At 38.3% G+C, this 12,521-nt stretch overlaps 1 protein-coding gene, 1 long non-coding RNA gene, 1 other non-coding gene and 2 pseudogenes across 5 annotated transcripts; 2 read left to right on the top strand and 3 right to left on the bottom strand.

The window, feature by feature from the left end:
* Nucleotides 1-494: 494 nt before the first annotated feature.
* LOC120626967 lies at nucleotides 495-2,512 on the top strand. Its single transcript, XR_005658882.1, has 2 exons — nucleotides 495-1,093; nucleotides 2,187-2,512. It is a non-coding gene; the product is annotated as an uncharacterized LOC120626967 (long non-coding RNA).
* Nucleotides 2,513-3,528: 1,016 nt separating this feature from the next.
* On the bottom strand, nucleotides 3,529-3,690 carry LOC120627169. Its single transcript, XR_005658893.1, has one exon. It is a non-coding gene; the product is annotated as a U1 spliceosomal RNA (small nuclear RNA).
* Nucleotides 3,691-4,019: 329 nt separating this feature from the next.
* LOC120627176 lies at nucleotides 4,020-4,139 on the bottom strand (annotated as a pseudogene).
* A 726-nt stretch (nucleotides 4,140-4,865) lies between these two features.
* LOC120627168 lies at nucleotides 4,866-4,988 on the top strand (annotated as a pseudogene).
* Nucleotides 4,989-5,691: 703 nt separating this feature from the next.
* On the bottom strand, nucleotides 5,692-12,196 carry LOC120626913 (CDK5 regulatory subunit-associated protein 3). 3 transcript variants are annotated; one of them, XM_039894705.1, is made up of 10 exons: nucleotides 12,140-12,196; nucleotides 11,894-11,979; nucleotides 11,366-11,779; nucleotides 10,962-11,114; nucleotides 10,559-10,786; nucleotides 9,875-10,000; nucleotides 9,180-9,323; nucleotides 8,083-8,343; nucleotides 6,363-6,534; nucleotides 5,692-5,854 (listed from the first exon to the last, which is right to left on the bottom strand). In XM_039894705.1, exons 2-10 carry the CDS (start codon nucleotides 11,897-11,899, stop codon nucleotides 5,793-5,795), a joined length of 1,566 nt encoding a protein of 521 aa, XP_039750639.1. In that variant the 5' UTR covers nucleotides 11,900-11,979; nucleotides 12,140-12,196; the 3' UTR covers nucleotides 5,692-5,792. The 3 variants fall into 3 exon arrangements, with proteins under 3 accessions (XP_039750639.1, XP_039750640.1, XP_039750641.1); XM_039894706.1 differs by having other exon boundaries at nucleotides 8,083-8,276; XM_039894707.1 differs by lacking the exons at nucleotides 5,692-5,854; nucleotides 6,363-6,534 and adding an exon at nucleotides 6,552-6,643.
* Between the last annotated feature and the right edge of the window lie 325 nt (nucleotides 12,197-12,521).

The following is a 12,521-nucleotide window of genomic DNA, read 5'->3' as shown; positions in this document are numbered from 1 at the left end:
AAGTTGGAAAGACTACAAAAACAGTTCACTAGACATACAAACAATAACAATAGTTACTATAATAAATGACTTTTGATAAAAAAAAGTGCTCGGACATGATGTACTGTATGTACATGGTGTATGTAGCAATAAGACTTTTATTACTCTGTTACAAAAAAAAACTCTTATATTTTCATACCGAATATTTGGATTTCAGTACCCGAAAACAATCGACTAATGTCGGCGTGGGGTGCCATTTCATACTAGAGTCACTGACATACCGTAAAGCTCACACGGACTACCTGAAAATAGAACCTGGAAAATGATTCCACGCACGTTAGTACGACGGAGGCTAGTGAATGGGATTAACACGCTTCCACAGTTATTGATAGGAGCTCAAATACTTCAAATAGGTTACGTATACTTCTAGGAATCTAGGAATTAAAAGTAAGAGCACCCTCTTACTTTATTCAGCGACATGATTAAAGGTATACTTGTGCAGTCAAGGACAAACCAACTAGGTAGGGACAGATGTGGCACAAGAAACAGAATATTTTGCTTCATTTGCAAATATTTAGTCTAAACATTTATTCATTATAAAGTCCCAGGTCTGCAATATTATATTGAAACTCTAACTGGAGCGTTTTAATGCATTAAAGCAAAAAATGAATGTAATAACTAAAACAATCCTCAAAAAGTAAGTGGTAAGAAAATCAAAATCTAAATTTACTGAAACAATTCTCAAATATTATCAGTAAGTGACATTATTGCTTTGAATTAGAGTTATAACAATAAATACTCGGTGAAGCCTGGATTTTTTTAATTACCGGCTGGAGAACGTTGCAACTCTAGCTTTCAGTAATGAATATTTTTATGACCGCAGTTTCCGTATCGATATTTAACTACAGTAGTAACTGGTCGTCGTCGCAGAGAATGGGAAAAATCAAAATCCGTACAAACAGATGATTAATTTGCAAGCATTTGGACGCAGTTATGTAGTTACTTATCTAGTAAGCGAAATGAACAGATAATCGATTTACACGGAAAATATAACTGATATTGAAGACAGAATAAATCACAAGACGCGTCTTTATTTATTTTCTATTTGATAGCGGTAAGATGTTCGCTTTTTTTTTTATACGACTACGAAATCTTGACTGCATTAAATCTAGTAACAAAATTCAAGTATCCTTATATAAGCACTTCTGAATCGTCGAATATCTCTATTTGTAAAGACTCTACCACCACGGTTCTGAAGGCAGATTTTAACGAGAAGAAGCCGACAAGATACTCAGCAGTTGCTCTTTTCCAACATCATTTTAGAGATTAACAATCATTTTTCTATCTTGTGTGAGCTGAAAGCGGAGCGGCATGCTTCCAAGCAACCTTGTCATAAAATAAATCATGGTAACCTAGATGTATTCAATGTGTTAAGGTAAATCTAATATACCTACTTAGGTAGCTGATTCTTGTTTTAAGTGCGATCCTAAACTAACCTGAAACTGATATCATACACCAATAACAGTAATTAGAGGCACATGTGGCTTAACACCTACGACCATGTTGAAGGACTCAGTGCGGAACTTTGTAGGGCATGTTCCTTGCATGCCCTGTGAAGGACTCTTGTTTATACGCGATAGTAAACCACTACCACCAGGTTACATCTATATTAAAACTGTAACTGGAAAATTTCTGTACATTTAATATATTTGACCGTGGGATGCTTTATTATCGATAAATAAATATACTACGACAATACACACATCGCCATCCAGCTTTAATGTAAGCGTAGCTTGTGTTTTGGGTACGTAGATGACTGAAATTTTGTTATAAATAAATGTACATAAATACTTATCTATATATATAAAATAATGTTGTGTTAGTTACATTATAACTCAAGAATGGCTGGACCAATTTTTATGATATTTGATTTTTTTGTATTCCTCTTAGACCGGAATAGGATTATAAGTATTTAAAAAGTACCGCGGTACGAAGTTCGCCGGGACAGCTAGTAATATATAGATAGACACCAAAACACTGAACAACATTAGTGTTCATCACACAAACATTTTCCACTTGCGGGAATCGAACCCACGACGCAGACTTGGATTCAGAAAGCAGGGTTGCTGCCCACTGCGCCAATCGGCTGTTGATTGCTGATGCTTATAAAACTAAATAAAAATAAAGAATTGTTACTATTATTTCAGATGGCCCTCTTGTGCATTCCTAGACCTTGGCTTTTCATCATAAGTCTACTTATTTTCGAACAAGTCACCTTCAGCTATGGCCAAAGCCCACAGATACCCCCGGAATGCGTTAAATCCAGAAGAAACGTCGAAAATGGGAAGATAAAAGCCATTTGCATCCCCTTCCTATATTACCCGTATTATTATTACTACCCTATGTATTATTACCCCTATCCGTATTATTTTTACTACCCTTACGTTGCCGGATAATGAAATTGTGATGTAAAAACTATAGCCTTTTACGTATTTTACTACCCAAATAAAGATTTACCTATTTATTTCAATAACTGAAGATTGTTCATTCTATGTTTTTTACTTTTCAATGTTTTTTAATTGTGTATGTACGCATCAAATTGCCCTCCAGGGCCTTCTACGAATTAAGAAATATTACAATTTACCTACTTCTTAGTATTAAAGTAAATACTCGTAAAGTTTTGATTAGGTACTTTTGAATGACTTTCACGCGGTCGAATAGGTAAGAAATCTCACACGCTGGTGAGCAAAATACTAGGTACTAAAATGTCATGTTCAATTTATCAATCCACGTTGTGTATCGCAACCTAGTAAGGTTACGCTTTACTTGTGATACCTTCTTTTGATTCCATATCACAAATGACTGCTAATAAACCAGAAATATATATTAGGTATGTGGCCTAGTAATATTGTGGCCAGTTAATGGATAGGTGACCAACTTTGGAGGTTTAAAGGAGAACTTGGAGTACGTCGGTTTCATCTTCAACCAAGCAACATTAAACAATTATCGTTAAATAACCATCATACTTATAACACCAATCTTTTCATTGGTGGTTCGGTGGGCAAAACTAAGGAAGAAGCTAAGCCAAGAGCCAACGGCTTGTCAGTGTTACTACTACAAGTATACCTACTTGTAGTAGTAACACTTATATGCCGCAGTAAAACGCAATTGTAAGCCTCGTTTTTACCAATGGGATTTTATTTTTGTGTCGCACAGTCTATTTATCGGCTTAGGGATATTTAACACCACGCTACGACTAATAGCTACAACGACAACGCTACTCAATGAGAAATGCTGTAAAAACAGCAGAAAATATCCTTTTTGAAAGATTCCGATACTTGCGATGTGTAAACGGCAAACGTTACGCCAAAACGACAAAAGTAAGCAACATAACGGAATTGTTTCCTCTTTAAAATTCTCAAACAGTCTAGGACAATTTATGACTATCTTTAAGGTTGAACATGGCGGACGAAGTCGCGAGGGACCGCTATTTAATAATAGTGAAAGACTAGCTCATTTTATGAGTGATTAAGACTCTGACTGGGAAAAGGGGGACGGCGCGTACGCAGTCCCCACTACCAAAAATTACACGTCCGAGTTACCCGCATTAGGGATAATCGCAGAGGTCAACCCGACCGCAGTGCAATGGAAGGGCCTCGCTCTGGAGGAACCGCCTTCTTGATCACGGTGTCCCCTACGCCAGGTAAGTATGCTTTGACAACGTAAGCGCGGGGTAGTGATTGCGCACGGACGCATCTCCATAGCGCGAGACACGAACACCGCTACACAGAACACCGACACCTTGCGGTGCGGAGGACAACGACTAGACACCAGCGGTTGGTGCGTGCGGGCGTTGATACTCGTAGTTCAGCAAAACAGCGCTACATGTCATCAGTAGTATAATAAATCATCTTCATTTGGGGATAATGGTTTTTACATGGGATTTGCAAAGATAACAGGTATTTCATTGTTCAATTAAAATAAACCCTTTCGCACATTTCTTTCTTTAAAAAGCGGATTAAATAGAAAAAAACAAAAAAAGTCAACATCACGCGGTGTTCGCAGGCGGTCCACCCATCCAAGTACTAACCGCGCCCGATGTTGCTTAACTTCGGTGATCAGACAAGAACCGGTGTATTCAACATGGTATGGACGTTGGCGTCTTATTGGACAAAATTAAAAAATATAAATAACGCAATAGCAAATTCTAGTGAAGAAATGATAGCGCAGTGGGAAGGACTTCAACTTCACTTTCGGGGTGCCGAGTTCAAATCCCAGCACGCACCCCAACTTTTCTAAGTTAGGTGCATCTTAAGCGTTTGAAAATTTCACATGCTTACTTGCTTCAACGATGAAGGAAAACTTCGTGAGGAAACCTGCATGCCTGAGAGTTCTCTATAATGTTCTCAAATATATGTGGAGTCCACACACATGATAATCCGGTATTTAAAACTATACTAAATATGGGATTTAAAAAAAAAAGAAACTCACTTTATTTTACGCAATACTTTATAGGTATATACTCGTATTCATCGTAAAAGTACGTAATTTCGTTGACATTGATGGTATATTCTTCCCCTTTATTTATTTTGATTTAATTTCTACTGTTGAATCGATTTTAATCATATTATTTCCAAGTTGATTTATAAATGACAGAATTCTGGACGAACAAAAATACTGAAAAGAGACCCTCCTCGATCCTCCAACCATAATACAAAGGTTTGCGATTTGATTTTTTTAGACCCACTTTTTAAATAGCAAACAGTAGTATTATTATGTATATAGGTTTTCACTTTTAATTTTCTTTGAATATTCTATATTATACATTATATCAGATTGGAGAACACATTGCGTTTCTTCTGTTTCTAAATTTTATTATAACTATCGCCAACGTCCATACCATGTTGAATATACCTGTTCTCGTCCTATCACCGAAGTTAAGCAACATCGGGCGCGGTCAGTACTTGGATGGGTGACCGACCGCCTGGGAACACCGCGTGATGTTGGCTTTTTTTGCTTATCTATTGTTTGAATTTTCTTACTTTCATCTAAACTGGTGGCTACGATATCATAGGTTTAGCGGTTTATTTGCTGTCATTTTTCTCTCGCAGTCTCGGAAACAAATAATCAGCTCTAAGAAATTTAATGAGACTGTTTCGAAATAAATCCCTTTCACTCAAAAAAATAATTTTGCAAATCCGTTTTCATAAGACAATTATGCCTATAAAATACATAAAAAATACATAAACATCCGAATTGATAAATTTTTCTTTTTTCGAGTCGGTTTTTTATTCTTTGATTGCAATGTCATTAACTTGAAAATTAAGGCTGTACTTATAGGGGTATGGCAGTTATATAAGACATCGTACCGGAACGTTAAATTCCTTGGCAGCCATTCTTTCTCGGTAAGGTGGTAGCAAGCCACGGCTGAAGCAACTCACAGGACTAAAAAATAATAGTAACTCTGAGTATACTGTATTTAATGCAGTTTGGTTTACTTACAGCAGATAATCTTTAGCTATATGACTACCAAGCAGCATTTAAATCCGTTTAATAGTGTCCGGCTGATGGGTCAACAGACAGAACGACAAAAGTTAAATTAAAATCTGTTTTTGTTCTCTTTTAAACATTTAAGCTTTTCCTGATTTAAGTTATTTTTTCTGATACAATTGTTACAGGTAGGATACGCAATTTTTAAGTGAAACAAGATCATGTATGTAATAAAATGTATTATCAATGATAAAAAATATATTACTGTCACAAAGGGAGCTTTCCCTTTTAAATGTCTCATTATTTTGTCTCGCTATAGGAACTTAACGCCCCCGATGATGTTGACCGGTCTTCCTTTGTACTTCTTCGATATTTCCCTCTCGATCTGGAATAAAAATACTTATGTTTAATCGAATTCAATATCCAGATATTGACAACGTAAAAATGTTTAATGTTAATCGATACGAGATCCCTTAAACTTATTAAGTACGGGTAGTAGGTAGTCCACCTAACCTAAACCTAAAACCCGCGCCCTGTAGTGGGCCGGGTCGATATTATGTCGATAATGTTAAAATAGTATGAAAATTAAGCTTAATTTTCTATACTCCGCGAAAAGCAGGAGAATCAGCTTGGTGTTAAATAAGAGTTAACAATTTCTTAACATCTGAGGATGCTCCGGTTTATGAGCGAAACGTGCGTAGATGGTACACCGTCGAAGGTCTGTTCGGTGTGGAGTATAAGGAATGAAGAAATTATAAATGACATAATAAAGAATCTTCTGCTGACGTGGAGTATGAGAAATTAAGCTCAATTTTCGCAATGTATCCTGGAATATTCCGCAAAATAACGCCTGCTTCTATCCGATGATGAATAGTTCACCGGGCGCTACTCACGTCGGCCTGCAGCTGCTGCGTGCGCGACAGCAGGCGCGCCAGCAGCGGGCGCAGGCCGGCGGCGCGGTCGGCGGCCGCCCGCGCGCGCTCGGCCTCGCGCGCCGCCCGGCGCCGCGCCTTGTCGCACGCACTCAGCTTCTGCTGCAGCTGCCCCGTCAGCACGTCCACGTATCTGCGGGCGAGAGGCGCAGTGGCAGTCGCTACCGGCAGTTGCCGTTCGCGTTCGAAGTGTACAGAGATTATCCCTGTCCTCAAAATGGGCTTCGATGACCTTCCCGTCCCTTTAAAGATGGGCAGAACTTTACTAATTTTGATCAATGCGAGATAGCCAGCTACGAACACCCGAATCTGGTTATAAATGGCTATTCTTAGTGAAGGAGTACACTAAACTGACTGACTCTAGCGGCGCTCATAACAACTGACGACCATAGATGGCCAGGGGATTTCAAACATTTTCTCGATAACTTGACTCGGTAACCACGCACGAATTTTGAGGACAAACTAGACCAGCAGATAGATTATGGAGTTTCTGTAGTCCGAAAACAGTGGAAGGACTCTCGTCTGTCACCTAAAAGGCTTTTACAAGGTAAGGATCGTGTCGGTAGTCGCGGGCATGTTCTAAATAAGAGATTTAGTGCAGTCCACTGGCATGAGAGAGTGCATCCTTCATGAAGGCGTCTTTCAATTCTTCAGTGTCTTAGATGTTAACGCACTATTGCGTACCGTCATATGTTATTCTTGATTACCTTTCTTACTAAACAACTGTCCACTTTATACGACGCAGTAAAATTTAGAGATTAATTGATGTTGGAAAAGAGCGACCGCTGAATTACTCGCCGGCTTCTTTTCGGTAAAATCTGCCTTCCGAACCGTTAGTAGAGTTACTAAAAAACAGACAGACTTGATTTTCTTTCTACTTTGGGGTAATGCTGCTGATATTAGCACTATTTTCGTGCTGCAGAAGAGGGCTGTTCGTTCTATCTACAAAATGGGTCCGAGAGAGTCATTGAGAGATAAATTTAAAGATTTTAAAATAATGACAGTGTATAGTCAGTACATATTTGAAAATTTAATGTACGTTCATAAAAACATTTCTAAATTTAAGAAAAAATGTGACTGCAATAATTTAAACATTAGAAGTAAGAATAAACTTACAGTGCAATATACTAGGTTACATAAAATTCATAATTCCTTTAAAGGAAATTGCATACAATTCTACAATAAACTACCAATTGATATCTTGGAGATGTCTCTTAAAAAGTTCAAAGTTTGTATTAAACGTAAGCTTATAGAAAAGTCCTATTATAGTATAAAGGACTACGTAAACGATAAAAAAGCTTGGGTGTAAATTATTGCTCTAACCAGGTTGCTCTTCTAATAATTTAAAATGATATTGTGAGATGGTGATAACAAAAAAAAACACCCGACTAAGTTCGTTGTGGGCTTCTTCTTAGACCAGGATGCGTTTGGAACCCTCGTAGCTTTAGTTTTAAGTTTACGAATGTGGTTATCGCCATCATCTCACTACCGTGTGGTTCTTATGTACGCATCAAAAGTGCCACCTGTGGGCCTACTTGAATAAAGATATTTTTGACTTTGACTTTAAAAGTGCTTATAATGGGCATAAATGGAATAAATGAATTCTGAAGTCAAAAAGTGAAAAGGACGGTAATTTTGAGTGAGCGGTGACGGGTCCCGCCCGGGTCGGGGCCGGCGCTACCTGGGCGAGTGCTTGACGTTGTGGAGCTGCGCCACTCGCGGCGCCAGCAGCGCGGCCGCGGCCGCCTGCACGGCGCCCAGCATGGCGCCCAGCGCCGCCGCGCTCTCGCTGGGCAGCTGCTCGATGAGCGAGAACGACTGGCTCTCGTTGGCCGCGTGCGTCTCGCACAGCCGCATCTTCAGGAACGACTCCAGCTGCGGACGGGCGGCGGCTGACACGAGCGGAGCGACACAACTGGGGCCGCTCTTCTTTAGGCGTTAACTTGAACACTCACAAAAGTAAGTGTTGCGTTGTGCCACATGATTTGTTAATAGTAGATACGTTACTGCAGCAGCGAAGAATGTGTAAGACCATCAATGCTTAGTTGTCGCCGGACATTAAAACTTAGTAGTTACCTAGGCAGAACTTTTTATTTGAAGATGGACTTGTTAAATTTATATTTTTTTTAATTTAAAGGGAACTTTATCAATACAGCTTCCTATTTAAAAGCCAGTTCGAAATTCAAATAAAACCTTGGATAAGTTACCTCCTTGGTTGCCATGTTTCGGAGTAAAAGATCGTTCCATTTTTAAGTTACACGTCAGATATGAGTATACTTATGTATTTTATTTGGCCGCCAAACCACGACAGATATCTAATTTCATACCACTTTTGACGAGAAGAAGGTTATAAAAATACATAGAACACAATAGAAGTCTGCCTTGGAAGCCCTAAGGTGAACTTTACATCATTAAATAGTGCAAATTTTTCCTTTTCTTGAATAACGAAGTTACATGTAGCTATGCAGTCGCAGATAAAAACTATAAACGTTAGAAAAAGTTTTATTGCACACCTTTTGCCATTCTAATATACTTTAGTCATAATATGAAGAATTGCTTGAAATTCTTTCTTCTTTATATAATCCACAATGACTTTGAAACATGTTATTATTTCTGCTATGAAAAACAAATAGTTGTTTAAAAGTATTATAATACTTTACTTACAATAATTAAGTTTAATTTATGTTGGGCAGAAGTCTAGGGAAAATTTCGGCCATATCCTCAAGCATTTTTGAAATCATAGTTTGCCTATAAACTGGCTGCCAGTGCCTCACTCACCTCCAGCAGCTGGTCCAGGAAGCGGCTCCTGGTGTGCGCGCAGTCCAGCACGCTGAGCGCGTCGCGGCCGCGCGCCCCGCCGCCCGCCGCCCGCACCGCCATGCCGCTCTCGGCGGGCGAGGCGGGCGCGGCGTCCGGCGCGGTCTGACACAACACACAGCTGTTCTCACTGCATACACGACCTACCTGGCGCAGCGGCGAGACGTCCCGGCTCCGCCCACCAATTTGGGAATAAGCATGACGACTAATTTTCAAAATAAGATATATTCTTCCGAAGTCATCAACATCATGGAACATCATAAAAATATCAGAAACAGATGGTCGTGTTGATATAATTTACATTTAAAAAAAAAAAAATCTCACGAAAACACATGGCCGGTGTCATGGCCGCATTTGTAACGTCATACGCAAATAAGAGCTACACGATACAAAGAACTTAGCCACTGATAGTTGGATATCACAATATATTGGATATTGGTACGCAGGGATTTCCGACGGCCAAATTATGTATGTCATAATTTTGATCTCACTGCTAGATTTTGCAGTTTCATTTTTTGAAAATAAACACATGTGCCACTAAGCGTTTTAACGTTCCGGATTTTGAATTAAACTTTTTTTTCCTCTTTTATAAAGTACATAAAAAAGTACAATTTATAAGTGCAATTTATACTGCAATAATAGGGAACAATTCATACCACATCAGTAACAGTCTCAATGTTCCCCCAGTCAATCTCACCACCAGCATCACCATCCCCAAAGTCAATCTCAGCAGACACATCTGCTGACTCAAAGTCAATTACTGCGCTGTCTCCAAAGTCAATCTGAAACAATGTAGTGATGAAGATGAAGAAATCTTTACATGACAATTTTATATATTACAACATAACAATCAATAAATTTATCAAATTGGTACAAATTAATTAACTTAGTATATGAAAACATTGTGAGTAAACCTGCATGCCTGAGAGTTCTCCATAATGTTATCAAAAGTATGTCAAGTCCACCAATCTGCACTGGACCAGCGCAGTGGACTATGGCCTTAACCACTTCTTATTGTGGGAGGAGACCCATGCCCTGTAATGGGCCAATATAATGGGTTGATGCTTTATATGATGTCAAAATTGAACCTAATAAATCTAAAGCTAAATAACAAGATAATTCCTAGGCTGGAAGCCAAAACTACAGTATTATAATTAATAGAGTAGAAGATTGCTTGACTCCATAATACTCTCTTACAATAATAAAGATTTAAGTTAAATCAAAATTATTAATATTATTAAAACCAGTAATGAGAGGACTAGCTACAAAGCAAATCAGTCAAGTAATAAAAAAAATGAATCTAGTAAACAACCTTCTACTCTTTATCACAGTACTTTTACCTGATCACCCGAGCCCTGTGTGTCATCCTCCAACTCAATATGTATGGGGTCAGGCTCAATGCTCAGTGGTGGCTCCCCATAACTCCACTGGTACACAGTGGTGTTGCCGTGCTGCACCACATACTGCAGCAGCGGCAGGAGGTCAGAAGCTTGATCACCCAGTATATACTTTGTGAATGCTGAGTACAAATCTATTGCAGGTTGAAGTGGTTTCAGAGATTCGCCTATCTGTGAAGAATTAATTGAATAAACAGTAATCATCCAATGATGATACAACTATCCTATGTTGTTCATTAATCTAAAATGGTCTCAAAAGTCTGGCCTTGGTATTACTATTACAATACCCTAGTTTCCACAGAAAATTATAAGGTGAATATATTTTGAACTTAAATACTCAACATACCTTATCATATATTTCAGGTAACTCCTGCAGCCTTTCAACCAATTCTCTTTTTATTTTGTCTCCCTTGATGCCAAGCTGTTTGCACAAAGCCATGAACTCTGATTTACTAGATGCCTCATTTTTTAGATAATCTGAATGTTTCTTCTCACAATCCTAAAAGTAAGCAAAATTACAATTTAACAAGACTTACGAGGATGCTGCTTCACATGCATTTCATATAGGTTTTAATTTGACCTTCACTTACGCTCATAAGTTTATGTCAAATTCAAACTTATAAAATTAGTTTCCCAACCCCTTAGTATCTTGAATCAGCATTAACCCTCAACAAGGTTTTCATCTGAATTCCACTACTGGATTCATATACTCTATGGAAGTGAAGAAGTTTAAAAATCTTATTAACTTACAGTTTGCATCTGTTCTTCTTTTGCAATCTGTTTTTTGAAACCTGGTATCTCATAATTAATATTCCTTACGAAAATCTGAGCTGCCTCAGCTAAATACAAGTTATCCTTCTCATAGCTTCGCACTAAATCTTGCCAGTCCTTCATTCTTTGTGACCCGTACCTTCCGAACAAGTTCTTAGTGTCCGCTTCAGTCTCTTTGAGTATTTCAATGATTTTTAGACAGTGGAAGTAGTTGATGTGGCTGCCGGTGAGGAGCGCAGCAATGTCTTCGTGCGCGGGCATGTCCTGAATGGCGCTGTTGATCTTTTCTCTCACTGCGATTATGTTCTTCTGCCATTCTTTGTGTACGTGACGCCGGCTGACAAGCCAGTCCTGCAGCTTACCTATATTAATATCTATGGGAATATTGCTTTCCTAAAACAATATAAAGAATATCATTACGTTTGTCACAAAATTAAAGTTTGTTTTGTTTTGGTTAAAAACATAAAAATGTTAAATACACAAAAATGTCGCTGTTTATGTACTCACATCCATTTTAGGTATAATGTGACTATATCATGTAAATACTGATGTTTTACACGCAATTTTAGGTAATAGAAAGTAGGTACGATATTCAATTCAATTCTTGTTTATGGCTTTTGTCTGTGCCAACTGGGCACAAGGTACTTCGCCAATGTCTTGTAGATGAAGAAGGCACGAAGGAGATTGATCGGTGAAACTAATGAAAAGTTAATTTTGAATTTGTACCAAGAAATAGTTGTTAGGTACGATATTACATCGAACTTGTTTCATATGTGACGTGTCAAATTAAAAGAAAACATGTTTTGACATTGACTTTTGAGTAAAGTGTAGAGATCGTTGATTGGTTCTCAGAACTGACCTTTAGTACTAGAGTATGGAGGGTAGAGGTAAGGAGAGTCATCTTATATGGGAGAAAAGTTGAAAAAGTGTCCAGTTGTATGCGCTAAATAACAGTTCAAAAATCCTCCACAATGGCGCTGGTGGATGCACAGGGTATGGTATGAATGTAGCAATCGTAGATGAACTGAAGTATGCCGAGTTAAAAAATGTAATGTCATTATCGACTAAAGTAGTTAATTATTGAGAATTTCAACAACTTACGTTGTACAAAATATTGTGGTAAATATAACCTTAC

This window comes from Pararge aegeria, chromosome 10, assembly GCF_905163445.1.
Source record: "Pararge aegeria chromosome 10, ilParAegt1.1, whole genome shotgun sequence".
Taxonomy (NCBI): Eukaryota; Metazoa; Arthropoda; class Insecta; order Lepidoptera; family Nymphalidae; genus Pararge; species Pararge aegeria.
This window is presented reverse-complemented; position numbering and strand designations above follow the sequence as displayed.